The sequence below is a fragment of the Takifugu flavidus genome, chromosome 10, assembly GCF_003711565.1.
Source record: "Takifugu flavidus isolate HTHZ2018 chromosome 10, ASM371156v2, whole genome shotgun sequence".
NCBI lineage: Eukaryota > Metazoa > Chordata > Actinopteri > Tetraodontiformes > Tetraodontidae > Takifugu > Takifugu flavidus.
The window spans coordinates 10,387,567-10,408,631 of NC_079529.1; the positions used below are offsets into that span (position 1 = coordinate 10,387,567).

The 21,065-nt window shown below is 53.5% G+C and overlaps 1 protein-coding gene across 1 annotated transcript in view; it reads right to left on the reverse strand.

Moving 5' to 3' along the window:
- Positions 1–3,807: 3,807 nt before the first annotated feature.
- Positions 3,808–21,065, reverse strand: part of sema6e (sema domain, transmembrane domain (TM), and cytoplasmic domain, (semaphorin) 6E) — a 68,223-nt gene continuing 50,965 nt past the window's right edge. The window contains 10 exon segments of the mRNA XM_057044847.1: positions 3,808–5,612; positions 5,615–6,820; positions 10,465–10,620; positions 12,196–12,246; positions 12,442–12,503; positions 15,936–16,013; positions 18,245–18,382; positions 18,620–18,796; positions 20,157–20,312; positions 20,455–20,586. Coding sequence (XP_056900827.1) covers positions 5,518–5,612; positions 5,615–6,820; positions 10,465–10,620; positions 12,196–12,246; positions 12,442–12,503; positions 15,936–16,013; positions 18,245–18,382; positions 18,620–18,796; positions 20,157–20,312; positions 20,455–20,586 — 2,251 coding nt within the window. The 3' untranslated portion in view covers positions 3,808–5,517.

Genomic DNA, 21,065 nt, shown 5'->3' on the forward strand with positions numbered 1-21,065 from the left:
AAGCAAGGAGCAGCGCCGCGTGCAGCAGACGCTAAAGTATATCATCACACATTCATTAAGCTAATGCTGCCCCCCCCCGGGTGAGTGATATGATGCACCCCCGCTGATTCACCAAACAAGAAACAACGTGTGGCAAAAGAGGAAAATCAATGGGGTGAATCCTGGCGATGGTTCCTGTTCCCCGCTCCGTTCTTCACGCACGGCCGACTGAAAACTCATTTAGCCCGACAAAGACTGAGCGCGTTAGCATCTTCGCAGAGAAACCCACATCGCTCAGGAGTGTCGGCTCCTCCATCGCCACGACAACAGTAATGATACTGGGATGGCGGCACCATTTTGAGGATGTAATTTAAAGGAAAAATTGAGCCAGAGGGAAAGAAGGAAAGTCTAGAGTGGTGCCAAGAAACAGTGGGCGGGGCCGGTGGGCGGAGCAGTGGGCGGGGTCAGTGGGCGGAGCAGTGGGTGGGGCCAGGAAGTGAATCAGGGTGAGAGGAAGTTAGCAAACATCAAGCTGTTATAGAAAATACAATATTTAAGATGTTAAACCAGCTCAGCCCTCTGGTGGACGACCTTGGTACCACATCCAGTACTGGACAGAGTGATTAGCCGTGGTACTTCCTGTTTACCTGGCTGCAGACTGGGACCAGTACCAAGCAGCTGGTCACCAGACCGGCGTCCCAGTCAGCAGATGTGTCACCATCAAACGCCAGCACGGGTTTATCTGTGACCACGATGGCAGTCAAGAGAGGGGCGGAGCCAATGAACTGGGGGAGGGGTCAGTGGGACAAAGGTAACATGAAAAGGACAAGAACAGGTGGGGCTCAGCTGGTCCAGACTGGTGCCCCCTGATGGGGGGGGCTACGTGACGTCCCGTCAGCACCGTTTAACGAGCGTCGCTCCTCTGCTCGCTCGCCCCAGCGGAAAAGCTCCTTCATGGAGATACGGCGAGACGCCGGCGAGGCCTTATCAGAGGGACAGATGGAACGGGTGCCACTGGAAGCATTTTCAGGAAGAGTCGGCGCTCAGTGTGTGTGTGTGACTGTGCGCTTGCAACAGTACGTGTGTGTGTGTGTGACTGTGTGTATGTGACTGTATGCTTGCAACAGTACGTGTGTGTGTGTGTGTATGACTGTGTGTGTGTGACTGTGTGCTTGCAACAGTACGGTGTGTGTGTGTGTGACAGTGTGTGTGTGTGTGACTGTGTGTGTGTGTGACTGTGTGCTTGCAACAGTACGTGTGTGTGTGTGTGTATGACTGTGTGTGTGTGACTGTGTGCTTGCAACAGTACGTGTGTGTGTGTGTGTGACAGTGTGTGTGTGTGTGACTGTGTGTGTGGTGTGTGACTGTGTGCTTGCAACAGTACGTGTGTGTGTGTGTGTGACTGCGTGTGTGTGTGACTGTGTGCTTGCAACAGTACATGTGTGTGTGTGACTGTGTGACTGTGCGCTTGCAACAGTACGTGTGTGTGTGTGTGTGTGTGTGACTGTGTGTGTGACTGTATGCTTGCAACAGTACGTGTGTGTGTGTGACTGTGTGTGTGTGTGACTGTGTGCTTGCAACAGTACGTGTGTGTGTGTGACTGTGTGTGTGTGTGACTGTGTGCTTGCAACAGTACGTGTGTGTGTGTGTGTGTCTGTGTGCTTGCAACAGTACGTGTGTGTGTGTGTGTGTGACTGTGTGCTTGCAACAGTACATGTGTGTGTGTGTGTGTGACTGTGTGCTTGCAACAGTACGTGTGTGTTGTGTGTGTGACTGTGTGCTTGCAACAGTACGTGTGTGTGTGTGTGTGACTGTGTGCTTGCAACAGTACGTGTGGTGTGTGTGTGTGACTGTGTGCTTGCAACAGTACGTGTGTGTGTGTGTGTGTGACTGTGTGCTTGCAACAGTACGTGTGTGTGTGTGTGTGTGACTGTGTGCTTGCAACAGTACGTGTGTGTGTGTGTGTGACTGTGTGCTTGCAACAGTACGTGTGTGTGTGTGTGTGTGTTTGCAACACTACGTGTGTGTGTGTGTGTGTTTTTCTCACTAGTGCTTATGAAACATGTCAAAGCCTCCAAATGTGCGACAGTTTGCGGCCCACAAGTCCACAAACCACACGGGCGAGCGTCCGGTGTGGGCGTGTGAATAAAACAAACAGAACAGATGCTGAGAGAGAGAGAGAGAGAGAGGAGAGAGAGGAGGAGAGGAGAGAGAGAGGAGGGAGAGAGAGGAGAGGAGGGAGAGAGGAGGGAGAGAGAGGAGGAGAGGAGAGGAGGAGAGGAGGGAGAGAGAGGAGGGAGAGAGAGGAGGAGAGGAGGGAGAGAGAGGAGGAGAGAGGAGAGAGAGGAGAGGAGGAGGGAGAGAGGAGGGAGAGAGAGAGAGGAGGGATAGAGAGGAGGGAGAGAGAGGAGGGAGAGAGAGGAGGAGAGGAGGAGGAGAGAGAGGAGGAGAGGAGGGAGAGAGAGGAGGAGAGAGAGGAGAGGAGAGGAGGAGGAGAGGAGAGGAGAGGAGGAGGAGAGGAGGGAGAGGAGAGAGTGATTTTCAGATGCTGGTTCTGGTTTTGTCCCAGTATGAGGGACCTTCAGACATTGGTGGTTCCTGTGGAGGGTTCTAGTTTTGAGGATCCACTAATTGTAGCTTCAGGGGGGTCGACAGGCCGCCCCCCCCCCCACTGTTGGACAGCTGTGTTGTTGCTAATGAGGAGGCGCTAACGTGCTGACTCGACACTCTCAGAGTTCAAACGTGGCTCCAGCGTCTGGTCAGAGCTGGAGGTCCAGTTCTGAACATCAAACATGGACTGGAGGTTCTGGACTGGAGGATGTGGAGTCCGCAGGTTCTCATGGAGCCTGCGCGGTTTCTGATCTCAGTGGATGACCGAGGCGTTACCATGGTTACGGGGTCATCAAACGCACCGTGATGAAATCCTCAGATGTGGACACACAGGAAGCTTCAAAGCCTCCAAAAGTTAATGAGAATCCGGACATGCGGAAGGTTCTGGGTCGTCTCTTTCACGGCCCGCCGAGGCAGGAGGAGATCCAGAACCTCCGGATGAAAGCAGAGCTTAACAAACCTCACTTAACGTCCGCTCGCTGTGGCGCCGCCCCTTCATTTGAGCCCCCTGGGTTTGAACAGAACCGAAGGTTCTACCCTGAGAGAGGCGAGGACTCCTGGGACTGCTGGAACCTCCAGGGGGCGCTGTGACGCCCGGATTCATCAGAAAGATGCTAAAAGGCAATTAAGAGCGTTTGTCTTATTTCCTGCTGAAACGGGCCCGGAGGTCCGGTTGGTGCAGTTCTGCCCCTGGAAGGAACCAGTGGAGGCACTTTATCAGAGATCAAAGAGAAAACTACTGATTATGAGGATTTAGGATTGTTTTTCCCATCAGCAGCGAAGATTCTGCTGGAATTCAATCACACACACACACACACACACACACACACACCACACACACACACACACACAGAGTCCAATATTAATCAATAGCGCCTCATTAGAACAGTAAAAAGGTCAAACATGACTGATAATGACTGAAAAAAGAAAAAAAAGCACGCGTCGACTCCTGTTCAGGTTGGTCAAAAACAGTGAAGGGAGGGGCTGGAAAATTTCCCAGAATTCACCTGAGTCAATCAGGCTAATTCTGACTCATTTAATCAGGTCTGGAGCTAAAAATGGGAATGATCTGTGATTAGGGAATGATTGAAGACCAGAAAGAAGTTCTGGGGTTCTAACATCAGGTTTAAACCCTAAATGTTGTCATTGATGTGGCTGTGACCCCGCCCCCAAGGTGACCCCGCCCCCACGATGACCCAACATTCACCAGCCCTGAGCTGCTTGTGTCACATTTTTATTTTATTCCTAATATAAGAGACATACAATGTTTTTCTGTCAGTTACTGAGGAGGCGGAGCCTCCAACCCAAACAGAGAAATCACCCCCCCACAAACATATTTACACCAAACCAAATCAAATCCTGATGGAGCTTCGAGAGGCGGATCAAAAAAAAAACCAAAAACCAATCTGGGAGGACTCATCCCAGATCTGGAACCAGCCTGGACGGTTTGCATCTGGGGGCTGGGAAATCTCTTTGATGCTCGTTAACACATCAAAGACCCGCATTGGCGGGAAAACGTTTGTGTTCCGGGTCAAACGGACGCTCTCAGAACCGGGAAACAATCACAGTGCTGGTTTTGGCAGAATCCACCCACCAGGCAACAGGATCCACCTGAGCCCAGAGAGAAGCCCCCAGGCGTCAGGTCAAAGGTCACCAGTGTGAGGTCACACAGGTGACCTTCAGAGGAACAGGCAGCACACCGCTCCCCGCAGAGAAGCTAATGCTACAGCTAAAGGAGAAGGGGAACAATGGCACAGGAAGCTGAGCCCCTCCCCACAAAGAAATACCTGCAGGCTCGTGTGTTTGGGGAAAAGAAGAGTTTCACTCCAAAATTAAGTTTGCATTTAAGAAAAAATAATAGTTCAATCGTTTAATTTGCATCAATTTCCTCTGTAAAAAAAAAAAAGCTTGAAAATAAAACAATGTTTTTAGCTCCGCTAACTCTTAATTCTGGAGCGAAACTCTTCCGATTTACAACAGGATGTAAACAACAACAACAACAGAAGATCCAACAGTTATGCTCTACGGTGGCCCCGCCCCCAACACCACACTATTATTAAATAAGGCACACATTTACACATACAGTAAAAATTTGGCTAGTACGTATTCCTTTATTTACAGCCGAGAGTCACAAAGTTAGTCAGGAACGGCAGTACTGTCTCTGGGCTCTGTTCCTGAGCCCGGGGGGGTGGGGGGGTTGGCCCTGGCCCTGGGGGGCCCAGAACGTTTGGAGGACTGTCCATTAGTGGAGCACCAATCAGAAGAAAAACATCCCAGGGACCTGTTCAGGTGTAACGAACGTGTAGCTGCGTTGTTGAATCTGGATCAGCTGCAGGTCCCCCGGGAAGGGGGGGGGGGGGGGGGGGGGTGTTGGGGGGGGCGTCAGGGGACTAAACCCAAAGCTGGAGTCTGGTAAGGCAAGAACATGGGTATTTGTGGGGGCCTTTTTCACCACAGGTTACATAAACTGCATATGTATATGTATACATATACGGTGTGGATATAAACACACATGTATATACACACACATGCATAATATAAACACATCTGGGGGGGGGGGGGGACGGGTTACCAACACTACATCAAAAAAGGTTAAGCAAAAGCATGAATCTAAACGCCGCAGGAGCCTTAAGGTGACCACGGTCAAATCTGGTCCAACGTGTCCAAACCCTCAGCTCATGGTGAATCCACCCGGGGACGGCGGCGGCGGCGGCGGCCGGGGGCGTCACGCCGCCGACTCTGCAGTCCTATAATAGCGAGTAGCTGAGCAATACCAATATGGTACAAAGATATTCTCGGGACAAAAGGGACGGGTGTGTGTGGGGGGGGGCAGAGGTTCTGCTGAGGCTTTTGTCCACAGGTGAGCTGCTTCCCTGTGATCCTCAACGCTGCGGCGCTCCTTCAGGTGGGGGCGGCCAGGGAGGCTCCTCAGTAGTTGAACTTCCCCTGCTGGTTGACCGGCGACGTGGCTGGTATGAAGAGCGGCTTGGGGGGGACGTCGGGCTTAAGGGAGGAGGTCCGCGGACGATGGCGCCCCGGTGGGGGAGCTCCTGCTGCTCGGCGCTGTAGCCCTGCTGGCGTGTGAGGTACCCGTTGGGGATGAGGGGGTAGTGGACCTCGCAGGCGCTGCCCGTGGAATTCATCCGCGCCAGCAGGGGGGGCGGCTGGTGGGGCACGCCGTTCCGCTGGCTGAAGCTGTGCTGGCGCGGGATCATCCCGACTCCGCCGGGAATCTTGCCGGCCGCCGTCATCAGCGAGTGCCTCTGGGAGGAGTGCCGCCTCTCCAGGGTGGACTGGTGGTGCGCCGGGATGTCCGGGGGGACGTCCATGCGCCGGGTCAGGCTGTCCCGGGGCAGCGTGGACGAGCTGTAGTACGGCGCCGACTCCGTTTCGGGGATCTGCGGCTGGATGCGGTTGGAGAACGGCAGCTGGCCGCCGCTGGCGAGCAGCCCCGTGGGGCTCATGAGCTGCGAGCTCTTGCCGCTGCCCTCGTGGATGTGCCTCAGCAGCTCGTCCAGCGAGGTCACCTCCATCACCTTCTGACAGGCCTCGGGGAACGGCTGCGGCGGCGGCACGCGCTCCACGTTGGGGATTTTGCGCTCGTCTGCCTGGAGGTGGCCTCCGACCAGCGGCGGCCCGTTGGACAGGCCGTGGGAGTACGGGAAGACCTGCTGGTGGAGCAGGGCCGAGCCGGGCCTGGAGCCCATGTTGTGAGACTTTGGCTCCTTGGCGTTGTTGCAGTTCTGGTTCTTCTCCCACTGGTTTCTGAAGGCCTTCATGCTCTTTATGGGAAGCTCAGGGGTGGAGTCTGGTGTCGGCAGGCCCGACAGCTCCGAGGAGTGGTGCAGGTGGTGGTGGGCGTTCACCAGGTCCCCCATTGTGTGGTGGTGGTGGTGGTGGTGGGGCCTCCTGGATGGGTGGTGCTCCTTGCTGCTGCTGAAGAAAGAGTTGTAGATCTGTGGGGAGGACACCTCCATCTTCTCATCCTTGCTCTGGCTGTCCAGGAGCCCGTTGAGCTTGGCCAGACTGCGCAGGGAGAGGGCGTGCGGGATGGGCGCCTCCGGGTCCTTGGACAGCTTCTTGGTCTTGTGGCTGGTGTGGTTACAGTAGCAGGAGACCAGAAACCCAGACAGGAAGGCCCCGAGCACGAAGGCCACCAGAACACAGGCGATCAGCAGGGTGTAGTGGACGCTGTGATTGGACTTGTCCAGCTCTGGCGGCCGCCTCACACCTTAGAAACAGGAAGAGGGTTGGGTTAGAGTTTCCCCGAGTACGGCGGAATTCAACACAATTCCCGGAGCTCATTGAGGTCGAGAAGCAGCCGAGGTAGACGGGTTCTGCTCCCATGAAAGAGATGTTTGAGCTAAACCCCAGCCTCACATCCCTCCACTGTTAGAGGATCAATAGAGCTTTTATTCCTGGAGCTGCGCTCTGCTGAAGACGGGCGCAGCCACGGAGCTGCCGGGTGGGAGGAAATCCGCTCGCCGTGAAATATTGATGGCGTTTCGGCGGCGGGAACCTGGCGTCCTCCTCTCTCTGGCGCGAGAGTCGGGCTGAATAACGCGCTGGGTTATTCAGCGGCGCTAAATCCGGCGTGTGAACGTCCGTGGGTGTTGTGACCCCGGCGCCGTGTTAGCCTAATGACGCCTGGAAGCGGGGCGAGGCCCGTCAGAGCTCGTTTGCCGCCATCTGTGGCGTCTGCCCCCCCGCCCCTCCCCTGGGGGGGCTGGGGGGACACAGGTGTTCCAGACATGCTGATGACAGCCATGCCTGGCGTGATGCACCTGGATACCTGAGGACAGAACCTTATTGTCCTGTGCTGAGCTCCTTCTTCAGCCTGGCGTGATGCACCTGCGGCTGGAGCTCCTCTCCTCTGCTGGAGGTGGGCGTCACCGTAAACGCCGTCACACGTCTCAGCGCTCTGATTTGCGGCGTGCTAATCTTCCCGAACGCGGCGGCCGTGTGAAAGGCTCCGTTTGATCCACTTATTCTGACGGCCGCTGCGACTTACGACCACATTAAGAAGCCGTAAATTCTGATTGTGTCCTGGTGCGGGGACAATCGACGAGGCTCCGCCCAGCCCAGCGTTTATCTCGCCATGTTTCTGCCTCCTCTCAGCCCTGCAGCTCCTCTCACCGCTGAGTCACCCCCCCCCACACCCATCACCGGGGGTCACCTCCTGGCCGGGGTGCATGAGTCAAGCGCCCTGACGGGGGGTCAAACGAGACGCTGTGGTAAACAAATGTGGAGCCTACGACGAGCTGTCACAACACGCTGCGTGAGGAAGAGCGATGACTCAATCAGCGGGACGCGGGACATATGGCGCCGCCGCTCACGGTGAAACGGAAGCCTTTAAAGCTGGCTGGCGGTGCGGGGAGCAGCTGGGGGGGGCACGGGCGCCGTTTCAGACAGGTTCCTGGCTCAGCAGCAGCACACATTTGAACATTCTGGGAGTGACCAGCTGCGAGGCCACGCCCACCGCCCTCGACCAATCACAACGCTCCAGGACCTGAGTGTGCAAGGAGACGAGTGACAGCGAGGCTGGAGTGAACCTCCGGGAGGATCCTGATGTTCTGCTCAGCTGCAAACCTCAGAGCAGCCAAAAACAACTCAAACGGGTTTGATGAAGTCCAGTAAAAATCTGGATTAAAATCTGGAGCGTAATCTGAGGATCTGTGAGGAGCTCCAGGATCTAAAGAAGCTTCTGGACTGGATCTGTGAGGGGCTCCAGGATCTAAAGAAGCTTCAGGACTGGATCTGTGTGGAGCTCCAGGATCTAAAGAAGCTTCAGGACTGGATCTGTGAGGAGCTCCAGGATCTAAAGAAGCTTCAGGACTGGATCTGTGTGGAGCTCCAGGATCTAAAGAAGCTTCAGGACTGGATCTGTGAGGAGCTCCAGGATCTAAAGAAGCTTCAGGACTGGATCTGTGAGGAGCTCCAGGATGTAAAGAAGCTTCAGGACTGGATCTGTGAGGAGCTCCAGGATCTAAAGAAGCTTCAGGACTGGATCTGTGAGGAGCTCCAGGATCTAAAGAAGCTTCAGGACTGGGTCTATGGACCAGCTCTTCTCTCCAGTTCAGACTCCAATTACCAGGAATCTGAACTGGTCCTGCAGCTTTAAAAGAAGTGCTAACGGACGCTAACGTGTCCAAGGTCAGTCCCGACGTGAGGAACCCTCCTCTCGCCCCCCTCCCTCGCGGGGGCGATTAGACGCTCTGGAACACAGACAACAACTTGGCCCCCGTTTCATTTCTCCTTTTTGGCAAATGGAGAGTAAAAAAAAAAGACTCTAATTAGTTTCTGCTTCTGCGAGCTCACGAGTGCATGTAATTATTCCCTTAATGGCTACTTCATTCCAAGAGCGGCAAACGAGACAGGAACAGCCCCCGCAGCCCCCCCCCCCTCCCCGCTCGGAACCGATAACAGAGGTCACGTGACCCCTGTGGTCCTCCAAAGATCTATTTTGAGAGTATCGAGCCTTAAAAGTGAGACCGAGGCAGGAGGAACATGTGAGGGTGGAGACGGAGAAGCTGCCGATGGGGGCGGCTCTGTGAGGACACTTTAGGGTTTGTTTCCATAGCCGGAGCTTTACGGCGTGCGGCTAACGCCTCGCCGTGACTCCAGGGGAGCTTGACGGAGCTGAAGGGACGCCCGTTTGAAACGTTGGGGACGTTCAGAGCGAAGTGACCTGAAAAACCTTCACGTGACGACCGCACGCTAATGAGCCGGCGCCAAACTGACAGATTAAAAATGTGAGAAATAACGAGTGGTGATCATTAAGATCAGGACGTGGTGAAAAATTCAACGGTTTTGTAGGTGGCGTCGTTTATCGCTGCCTTAACGTCTGATCAGAAAGTAAAAAACAACCAACTCTGGATTTTAGGAAACAGATAAGAACATTTAAGAAAAATTCTTTGTGCTCAAATAATTATAATTGTTATTCTAAAATCCGCTCGCTAAGTCACAAAGCTAGGATCCATCACACTTAGCCTTCACCCACCAGCTACTGTCACTATTAGCTAACATGGTAAGCTAATGAGCTGTTTTCCAAATATATAGCGAGATAGCTAACGTTGATCTATCTGCTACGTATCCTCACTGAATTTGGTTTTCTAACATTATTAAACCATTTTTGCAGTAAAGACGTGTCAATTTGGGGAGAACAGATAAAACTCCGAGATGGATCCAAACTCCGGTGGGAACGATGAGGATTATAAATGTAAATGAACGCTCACGTAGAGCTTCAGACTTTAATTCAGCAGAAACCACAAAGGGACTTTTCGAAATAAAAAATGAGGACGATCCAGACGGGAGCGGCCTGCTTCTCCGGCTAATTTGAAGAGTTAATTAGAGGAAGTGCATTATTATTTATTTATTTAAGGCAATAAATTGCTACATGTAGCTAAACAAACTACATGTTTTTCAGTGACACTGAAGGATTGCAATGCTACGGCTAATGAGACATAAAACACACCAAAGTTATTAGCATGAACATTCGCTAAGACATTAGCTTGGCTAGTGCGTTAAGCGTTAGTGAGCTAATGAAAGTGATATTTCATACCGGAAGAACAGTTCCAAAGATTAGAACGTTAGCGTCAAAAGCTACCAGTTCCATTTTTTTTTAACATTCACTTTAAACTGTTATTACTTGGAGGAGAATTCCAAGGAAATTGACTGTTGTCAATGCCAGAATGATCCGATCATTTTCAAATGTAGCTAGCCGGATTCATGCGTGCATGCTAACATCAGGAGACTGTTCTGCCAGCGTGAAGCACTGGTGCGTGGTTATCGTGTTAGTGGTCAGGCTGGTTAGTGGTGGGCGATGAGGCGTTTGGGACTGGGATTCACTGAGGACAGGGCGTCCCTCCCCCTTACCCTCCATCTCCACACTGATTGGCTCCGAGTCAGGTGACCCGTGTCCCCCCGTGGGGAGAGGGCCATCGGGACCTGTACCTCTTTCGGGGTCACCTGCCTCCTTTGGAAATGCTGCCCCTTTAGAGGTTGTGGTGGCACTTGTGGGTGTGGTCTTCCCTGTGGTTGTAGTGAAGGGGGGAGAGGAGGAGGAGGAGGAGGAGGAGGAAGGAGGAAGGAGGAGGGGCAACAGAGTGAATGATTAGTGAAAATGGGAATCAGCCTGGAGAGTCAACTTCAGACATGAGGAGTCCTGAGGGGGAACAATGAGTCAGCGTAAACATGGAGCCCCGGTGAGGATGAGGAGCACCGCGAGGAAGCTTCACCAGCGGACGCACACACAGATGGAGGAAGCAACTCAGACCGCCAACGCCGAAGCAACGGGGCAACTTGGGCCGCCGCTGTCACCGTTACCTGTCCCGGGTCAAAGGTCAGCTGCCAGTCAGAACTGTCTGAAGCCTCCCAGCAGCAGGGGCGGCGCTTTACGTTCATTTAGAGCAGTTTCCACGGCAACCATCTTCAGACACAGTCAGTTGCGTCGCCTCCAGCTCAGCCGGTGTGGGCGGGGCAACTTTGGTGCCTCTGGTTGTTACAATCACTCACCACCCGTTTAGTGTAACTGGTTAACAACAAACCCACTGGTGTCTTTTAACTGGTCTCTCCTGATTGGCCAGTTTGTTCAGTCTGGTAGCAGCTGATTGGTAGAGGCCCGGGTGGGCGGAGCCTAACCACCTACTGACTGGATTCCGCAGACATCCCACTCACAAACACACGTGCACGCTGAGCGTCGTCATCAAAGCGACGTCCTGGCCTTCCTCGCCTTGTTAGCGTCCTTGAGGTTACGAGCGGCGGCGTGCCGTCACCGGCGATAACGAGGCGCCGTAATGTTGAGGAAGAGAGCGCGCTCGCTCTCAGCGCGGCGTCCACGCCGCTCCCTCTTAATGTGGCGCCCCGTCACTTCGCCATCTGCACCGGCCGAATTATTAGCGGACGGCGGGGGGGCATTTAGCGGCGCCGCCTCAGACGCCGGGTCCCCATCGCACCAGTTCAGCTTCCACGCAGCCTAACTGGCCAACATCCACCAATCAGCTGCTGCCATTTTCACCCCCCCCCAGAGGCAGAGAGGTGGGTCTCCCATTAACACTGACTGGTTTTTAAATGTCGCAGCGGCGGTTAAAACACCCCTGGAGCAGCGCCTGCTCGCTCTGATCCATTTGGCTTTGGCAGCGGTTCCGTTGCTGCTGGGAGGGGCTGCCAGGGGCAGTGCGGCGTGGCCGGGGGAGGGGGGGGGGGGGTAATGGGACGTGACAGGGAGGATGATCCTTGCTGATACTGGGAATTAGGCAGGATTCTGCGTGGTCACGTCGCTGCAGACGCCCCTCCCACATTAAAAGCATCACTACATCTGTTCCAGGACGACCTCAGACATGGAGGACTTAAGGTCACATGACCACAGCGACCCAGACTGGACCCAGGCTAGCTGATTAGCATGCTAACCCTTTTACCTCAGTCTTTTCTGCCAGTCTGGGGGATTAAAAATAGCCGCATCAGGTTAAAACGGCTAACGTCCCGACATCAGCGTCTGACCGGAATAAGAACGAGGTCGGGGGGGGGGGGGATTCCAAGGATAAAAAGGCAGGTTTATAAAGGAGGAGCCCATGGCGCCGCGGCACCGTAGAGAGGAAGTCCACTGACCGTACGCAGAGTCCAGCGCCGTGTTCTGCCTGCGAGTGGTTGCCAGGACGTCTGCAAAGACAACAGAGACACGACTTTAGTTCTTATCAGGCGTTCTATTAAAGCGGCGCCTCAGACGCTCCACCAGAAGAGTTCTCCAGCAGATTAAAGGAACAAAATCAAAGCACTTTCTAATCTCCTCAGCATCGCTGCAGCTTTTAGCCGAGTCAGCAAAATCCCGTGGGCGGGCTGAACGAGCCGTCTCACCGTGGCAGGTGTCAGGGACGAGCTGGTGGTAGCCGTTCTCCACGTCCTGCTCCGAGCCGCCTCTGGAAAACAAAGAGTAAGGGATCAGCCCATCCCCCGACCCTGGTTCTGGGAGCCCAGTGCAGCGTGAGGAAGTTTAATTAGGTCTGCGTCTGAGGTCGGAGCGAGCCGAGCCTTCTGCTGCCGGGACCAGCGGGGGAACAGCGACCTTGGGTCCTCCTCCAAGGTCGGATTTCAGGCGTTTCAGCAGGTTTCAGAGCCAGTTTGATGCAAAGCGGCGAAACGGTTTTCGTCCCTTCCCGCCCTCCTCGACCTGCTCCCTCTCGGACCTGCTCGGGCTGAAACCGCCGCCTGCGGGTGGAGACGCTCCAGGCGCGTTCACGGAACGCCGATGACAAAGACGACCTCGGGCTTCACTCGTTGAACGTGTCATTCAATGGAGCAGATCGGTGAGAAGCTGCTCCTCAACGTTCCTGACTCGGAGCATCGAGGCGTCCCACAATGCATTGCACCTCAGCCCTGACGACTTCATCCGTACTTGTGAGCTTTGTTCTGTCAAACATCTGGAACTCCTGTGTTCCAGTGACAACCGGACTTCCTGTTTCACAGAGCCGGAACCAAGGACGAGGTGGGAGGGCAGAACACGGCTTCAGGGGGAACCGCAGAGTTCTGACACCTCCAGAACCAACCGGTCATCATCATTGTCAGGAAGCCCAGGCAGATGCTTCGACCCACAGATGTGACGAACGTTTCCCGTCCTCACACGAACCACCGTGACGGAGAAGCAACGGGAGAACAGGAAGTCAGTCGGCCTCCATTTATCGGGGTGGAAAAGCAACGTTCCTGCTGCGGCTGGAGTCACGACTGGGAGGGGTTGTGTGTCGGCAGCGACCTTTGACCTGAAGGTCCAGAGGGGCTCCCGTCAGCGTCAGTCTGGCATTTCTCACATCTGTCTCCGCCGCCATCCGACTGCATCGGGAATGTCGGAGCGCCGTCCCAGATTAAAGGGCCCGTCTGCCAATCTGAGCGAGCTTCCACCTGCTTCACTGCAGCATCCCATAATTAATGACAGATCTGTGCGCTCATTAACACATGACAGGTCGCAGAGCGCGTTAATGACTTCACGCCGCCACCTGATGGATGACACGCCGTTAGATTTGCTTCCTGTCTGAAGGAGCCGGCGCTGCAGATCGATACGGCCCGGATTTAATAACGGAGCAAAGATCCGCATTGAAAGCCGACACTAAAGTGTTTGTTTGTTTGTTTGTTTGTCATCACACTCTGCGTCCAGTGCCGAGCGTAAATATGATTTGGCCTCAGACGGAGCCGCTGTTGGCGGTCGGGGATAAAAGACGCCGACGCGGCGGCGTTTAACGGCTCCTTCATCTTGTTTAACCGGCCGGCCTTGTCCGGATCATTTGGACGGCGGCTGAGTTACGGGAGGGACGTGGGAACCTGTTGCTGCTCCTGGGAACCTTCCAGAACTGGGAACCTTCCAGAACTGGGAACCTTCCAGAACTGGGAACCTTCCAGAACGTTCCCGGGAACGGAACTTCACATGGCTTCAAGTCCGCGCGGGCGTCAGCATTTATGGTCAAAATAAGTCTTCTTCTTCATGGTCTTGGTGCCGCCGGGCTCCAGTGCGGGCCGTGAGTCCAGCTGAATCCTGCTTCTGCTGGAGGATCCTGCTCCAGGATCCTGGTCCAGGTTTTGGCTCACTCTGTGTTGTTTTGCCGTTTTCACACCGGAACAGACAGTTAGTCCGGTTGGATGTAAACAGAATGATGCCTGGAGGTGCGGAAACACTTTTGGACCATCTGCTCCGTCCGAATGGTTCTTTGGATGTGTTATTTATGTTCGGAACGCTGCAGGTCCAGCGTGGGCCTCAGATGTTGCTCCGTAGGCTCCGGTTCAGAGGTCTGAAGCAGAGCAGCAGTGAAACAGCCGTAAAATAACAAACACGTGTGTTTCCAGGGTTTTACTGTCTGATTCTGCACCTCAGTCCACAGAACCTCATCCCCCGGTTCCCCTTCGTCCCCGACCACCAGGACCCAGTCCACCAGGACCCAGTCCACCAGGACCCGGTCCTCCAACGATCATGCGTGTGGTGGATTTAATGAAAAACAGATGTTGTGATGTTTGAAACAGACTGATAAAACCCCTCTTCCTCCGTGCCCCCCCGTAGGCCTAAACTGGATATTTTGGCTGATCAACTTTACGTTCTGGTCCGCTGGGTTTTACAGCGTCTCAGTCCTGCGCGCCATGACAACGAACCATAAATCGAAGGCCATAGAGAAATGCCAAGCGATCCGCCATCTTCCTATACTTGTGAGGACTTGTGTCAGTCTTCCTCCTCAATAACACTGTCGTCTGCCCTGATCAGGTACTTTGATTTTGGACTGAAGTAGAAGGAAGTTATTAATGAGGATGGAAACAATAATGGCAGTGTGATGAGGTCCTCCTGGACCCCCCACAGGCCTCCACTGAATGTAGTGGAATGCAGACTGAAAATGACCTTTTATATCCAATATCTGATACTTTCCTAGTTTCCACAGTCGTGTTTTCATTATTATTGGTTACTTTTGAGGACAGCAGAGCTTAGAAACAGAAATTGATAAATATAGAAACTACTTGCAGAAGGGAAACCACAGAAAGAGTGTGTGTGTGTGTGTGTGTGTGTGTGTGTGTGTGTGTGTGATGTCAGTCAGACGGTGCACAGAGGTAGGAATCGTCCCAGCAGGTGATCCAGGAACAGGTTGTACATCAACAACAAGGACGTGATGAGTCCTTGACTGTCAGGATGCCGATAGGGGGAGAAAACAGCACCTCTGAACGCTCCTCTTCCTCCTCTGAACGCTCCTCTTCCTCCTCTTCCTCCTCTGAACGCTCCTCTTCCTCCTCTGAACGCTCCTCTTCCTCCTCTTCCTCCTGTCTGTCAGCCTCTTCATCCATTCGTGCATCCAGCCACACGTTCATTTGTTTCCTCCCTGACAGATAGGTGCAACCCCGTCCCATCTGAGTGGGGGGGTGGAGGAAGAAAAGCCGTTTCATCGCCAACGTGCCAGCGGCTCAATTGTGCGTCGGCATGACGATGCTAAGGGAGAGACGACTGGCTGAAGGGGGGGCGGAGATGATGGCTCCTGCAGCTGCTCGGCTACACGTTATTGACCAACTTGCAAATCTGCCCGCTGTGACAGTGAGTTGCAGCTCTAATAACCTCTTTATAAGACCGCATCCACCCAAAACACCCCCGACTCCACTCCCTCATTAGTGCCAGTTCATCCGCAGCAGAATTAAGCGCTCAAACGGCCCGCTGGAGTGTTTTTATCAGGAAGCTAATCTGCGCGCTTCTGTCTCCTGGCGCTTCCTGACTGAAGACTTTAATAAACCATGAATCAGAACAGTGCAGCTGCAACAGTCACGCCACAGTGGAGCCCCTCTGATGTCATGTGACCGCCAATGCCCCTCCCACAGGACCACCCTTAACCACTTACTTGAATCCGGGCGAGACGGCGACGCAGCCGCCGGACTTCAGCCAGGCGCAGTAGGGGTCCCGTGAAGACAGACAGCTCCTGCACAGACAGAAACCAGACAGCTTCTCAGAGCTCGATCGCCAGCGCCGACCTTCAGCCGAGGCCCAGCGCCGACCTTCAGACACACGCGGGGGAGATGGAACCTCTCAAAAACGTTGAAAACTACCGGCGTACCCTTCACAACAATGAAAGTCTCTCAGACAACAGCGGCGTCCACCTGCTCCCCTCTTTCACTTAAAACACCATTTCAGTCTTTTGTGTTGAATAAAAACCTCGGAGGAACCGAAGCCTTTTAACGAGGCTCCCAGGACTCCTCTTGAATATCTACAGTTACCGACGGCCATCAGAACTCGGCGCCACGCCGGTTCCACCCTCAGAACACCGACGTGAGCGAGGAACGAGGGACGACAGGCGGCAGCGTCACCAGACATTAACGAACCTCCGCGGAGGGCTCCTTCCTGCACCACCACGGTCGGTTTGTGGTGGCTTTTGGACTTGGATCAGACGCAGTTGCAGGGATTAGCATCATGATTTATTAACAGAATAAAAGATGTGATAAACAAAAGTGACTGTAAAAGACTGAAACATTAATCTTTCAGTCTAATTACAGAATAATAGAATTTATCTTCACCGACAGCAGCAATTATTCCAATATTTAAACCAACACTTAAGCCAGACTAAGTAGCTGCTTGTCTGTGTCTGTGTTTTAATTCAATTCCTTTCAAAATAAAAGTGCAATTATGCAGTTAAAAACAATGTTTTTAAAGCAAATCTTGGCAGCAGGACTTCCATTAGCATGAGAAAAAACCCCGCAAGTCCTGATGATGCAGAAAAAGGATGAGAGGTGGTGTAAATCTGATGTGTGTGTGTGTGTGGAGGGGGCAGACATTCAGGGGGAGGGCAGACATGAAACCTGAGCTGCTGCTCCGTGCTGATGAGCCTTACGGGCCCCCTAATCCTGGGATGAGCTGTGCTGAAACTCCAGTCTCTAAAATGGATCTGGACATGGACACGCTCCATAAGCTTTCACCACGCCCCCCCCCCCTTCCTCTTTTCTCCCCCTTTCAAACTTCAGGGGGAAAAAGAAAACAAGGCCGTCGCCACGCTGGCTGCCAGCCAATCAGCTGAATCCAATTTATGACTAAACGTTGTTGAGCTCCTCCAGGCCGCTGCGGCCAGGGGTTAGCATGCTAGCATTCCCTGGGGCAGCCGAGGAGAAATCTGTTCTCTGACCTGCACGGGGCAACATTCCTCACCGCCCCAAAAATAGACGCAGAATCTGGGGAGAAAGCATACGAGCTGGGGGCTGAAGCAGGGCCTGGCAGAAGGCCGTCCACGCAGAGAAACAAACAACACGCACTCAAGGTTCTGCTTTGAACAGGGAGATCCAGTTCCAACTGTGTTTATCCAGTACCGAGCCTGTGATGCTTTAGTAAGCGCATCTCTCATTGACCTTTATTCATGAAGGCAACACGGAACGAGTAAATTAGCAGCAGTGGGACAAAAACAACTCCGGTCTGGCTGTAAAAATGTAATAAAGGCAGGAAAGGAGAGGAAGCAGCTGCTGGGAGGATTCATATTTACCGACAGTTGATTCCAGCTCACCTGAAGACACGGCGCCTCTAAACCCACAAACATGTTATTGTCTAACTGTCACAATCGCCCAGTTAAAAACAGAAAAGTGTTAAAGACGCGCCATCGTGCACGCTCAGGCGGGAACATCGACTCTCTTGTCGTCGTCAGGGCTTTTTAGGGGAAATTGGGCCTTGGTGAACCAGGCAGATAACAGCGTAACATCTGCTATTTTTCTACAGGCTTTTGTGGAAAATGTCGTGGGCGACACTGAGAGCCGACGCGTTCCTTCAATTGGTGGTTGTGAAGGAAATTGATGCAGCTTCTCCTGTTATCTCAAGTCATTTCTGCAGAGAAGCCCGGCAGCCTTCAGCGAGGGCTGCCGGCAGGATTTCTGCCTCCTGACTTCATTCTTCTTCACTGTCCTGTTAGCAAAACTACACAAAGCTCACACTTGTTACAAATCACCTGCTCCAGTTGGATGGGCTTGCAAATGGAGCTCTAATGTGATCTAAATAGTGGGCAGGATCCCGTCCGCTAGAATAGATCCTCCAGCTGTTGAGACGCTACAATGTTGCGATTGACGTCAGTGCACGTTACACCTGTGCTGTGCACACACGTAGCTCACAGGTACCTCTGAAGAGACCTGGGCTTGGTCTGTACCAGCCTCTTATTCATTTCCTCCACAGGTGACTCACTTCCTGCAGGTGCTGTAGTCGGAGCAGCGGCTTAGCGGGACACGAATCACACAGCTGGAGAATGCCACGAACACGGCGTGATGGTCCCGGTCCAGCTCCAGGCCCAGAACCCTCCGGTCCTCTCCACGAACATCGCATCTGCGGAAGAAGGGAAACGGCCAAGATCAGAGGTTTGCTCTGGAAAAAGACGAGAATTTACGAGAGAAAACAACAAAAGAACGTCCCCCCGTGGCTGCGCGGGGTGACGCAACGCGTGACAATAGAGGGGGGGGGGGTGGGCACGGCCCCACGACGGCTCCGCAGAGGAGGAGAAGAAACAGGTCAAACAAGGAGGAAGGAGGGGAAAAAAGAAATGAAAAGGACGGATGGTCTGACTTGTTGGGGTTGTACACGTCGATGTCCTCCAGGAGCAGTGTGCTGAAGGAGGCGTTGGCCCCCTCGGTGCTGGCCAGGACCTTCAGCACGTGGCCGTTGTCCGAGCCCAGGAAGACCACGGTGTGGTTCTTATACGGCCCCGCAGACGTGTCCACCGCTATCTGGGTCAGCTTAAACCTGCGGAGCAAACGGCAGCAGAGAGGAGATTAGAAACGTGCTGACGTCTGCGGCCAAAGGAGCAGCCTGGCGCTGCCAAATGTCAGCACGTCAACGCCGCTGTTGTTGTTTTGTCAAAGTCGATTTCCCCTGATAAACAGAACAAGAGTGGGCGAACACTGAGCTCATCGCTGTGCAATCAATCACTTCATCTAACGAGGTGCGCTTCCTCCAGCACCTACATCCGCTCCCGCTCCCTTTAATTCGTCTCCCATCCACCCACAGCCGTCCCATTGATCCCCCCGTCCGTCCTGCTGTTTAGCAACTGTCCAGCCAGGGTTTATTATCTTTCCTGGTCGGAACTTTCCCCCCCGTTCGGAGCAGCATCCACCGCAGCAGATCAGGATTAAGCCTGGTGCTGAAGGGCACCTTGAGCCCGCTGGATGTTTAACAGGAGGACGGCTTTACTTACTGACAGCTCTGGGATTTGAACACACACTCTTCCTCTAACAAACCCGGTCACATCCTTCCCACACTCTCCTGACATCAGCCTGCGTGTCCTCACCCCTGTCCCTCCCTGAAGGGTCCCGCTGAGCCTGCTGTGTTTACCCACATCGGCTTGGCCAGCGCGTCCCACAATGACTCTGCAGTACTGCGAGACGCTGCTGGTTAGATTTCATTTATCTATCTGCTCTCAGGGGAGAGGCGAGAGGCAGATGGGATGTTTTTGGAGCCCAGATGCGAAGCAGCGAACGTTTCCCCAGTGTGGAGCCACTGCGGTGTCTGGCTGGCTGTCAGCCTGGCTCTGCCTCTGCAAGCATAGAGTGAGTGTGTGTGTGTGTGTGTGTGTGTGAGATGAATATCTGCAGTGTTTACCAAAGTCTGAGGTTGAAACACTCAATCAGACATTCAACATTTGGTCCATTGTCATTTGATACCAGTGGCAGCTAAAATGCATCACTCACCAACACACACACACACACACACACACACACACCCACACACACAGTGTAATTTAATGCACCCAGTTACCCTCTGAGCTAATATCTCACACACAGCAGCACAGACAGTTTAGCTCCGTCCTCTCTGTGTGAACTGAGCTGAATTCCTGATCTGAGGATCTCCTGGAATCATGTGATCCGGTGATCAGAGTCATCAGTCCCTTATTCCTACACACAGCAGCTGCCCAGGTGGGGCTCTCTGGGCAGCAAGGCCGCTCTTCTGATGTAACTGGAGATCGATGGGAGAGTAAATCTGATGGGTTTCATTGGGGGATGAGGCCGTATCGTTTAAACAGCCCACCTGAAGGTAATAACATGGTTACAGATAATCTATAACGGCAGATTCCTCTGATAACGCCTCACTTATGTCGGGGCCGTACCTGCTGGTGGTGCGGGTGAAGTAGGGCCTGTCGTTGACCGACGGCACCGACTCGTCCATGAGTGGGAACGTCTTTATGAAAGTCAGAGTCTCGTCGGGGAAGGTGGTCGATGACTTGTACGCGGCGGCCGAGCCCTCGCCGGCGCAGCAGCCCGGTCTAAAACAAACGTACATCCCATCAGCCGTTTGTTGCCGTGGAAACAGGCGGGAGGCAGGTGCCCTGTGTCCCTGCCTGTTTATTGTTGTGGATGATTGTGCAGAACAACAGCAGCAGGGACAGAGAAAGACGTGTCCCTCACCTGGGCTTTGGGACCTGCTCGTCCGGGACGGGCGTCCACACCGACTCGCTGTTTCGCTGCTCTTTGAATTTGCCACTAAAAGCCTTCTCTATGTCGTCCATGTAGAAGGCACAGACGGCTGAACCGGTGATGCTGGCAAGAGAAAAAGCGTAAAAGCGCACGGATGAAGGTCAGAGACATTCTCTGTTCGCGAAAGAAGGTGATTTGTTTGCTGTGCGACACGTCTGCCTACGTTTTGTTACGTTGTCAACAATGCTGGTCTTCAAAGAACATTTTCCGGGAATTAATTTTATGTTTACTTGTTAAATGTGGTCCCATTCGTCACGCAGACAGGGAAGATTTCCCAGAACAACCTAAAGAATGTCATTATCACAGCCAGTTCTGAGGTCTGGGGCCCTTCTCAGATACATTAATAACAGAAGGATGGGTCCCAGAAGGACTCCGCTATTACCAAGTTTTAATATACAAAACTGATGTCGGTTCTGAGGCGTTCCTCAGGGATCCATCTCTGTTCCTCTGCCAGTGTATCAAAAAAATCCTTAATTTGTTTCAGCTGTGCTCATCATTTCATTTAGAGACTGAAGAGCACCCCCAACACCCACCCCCATCCA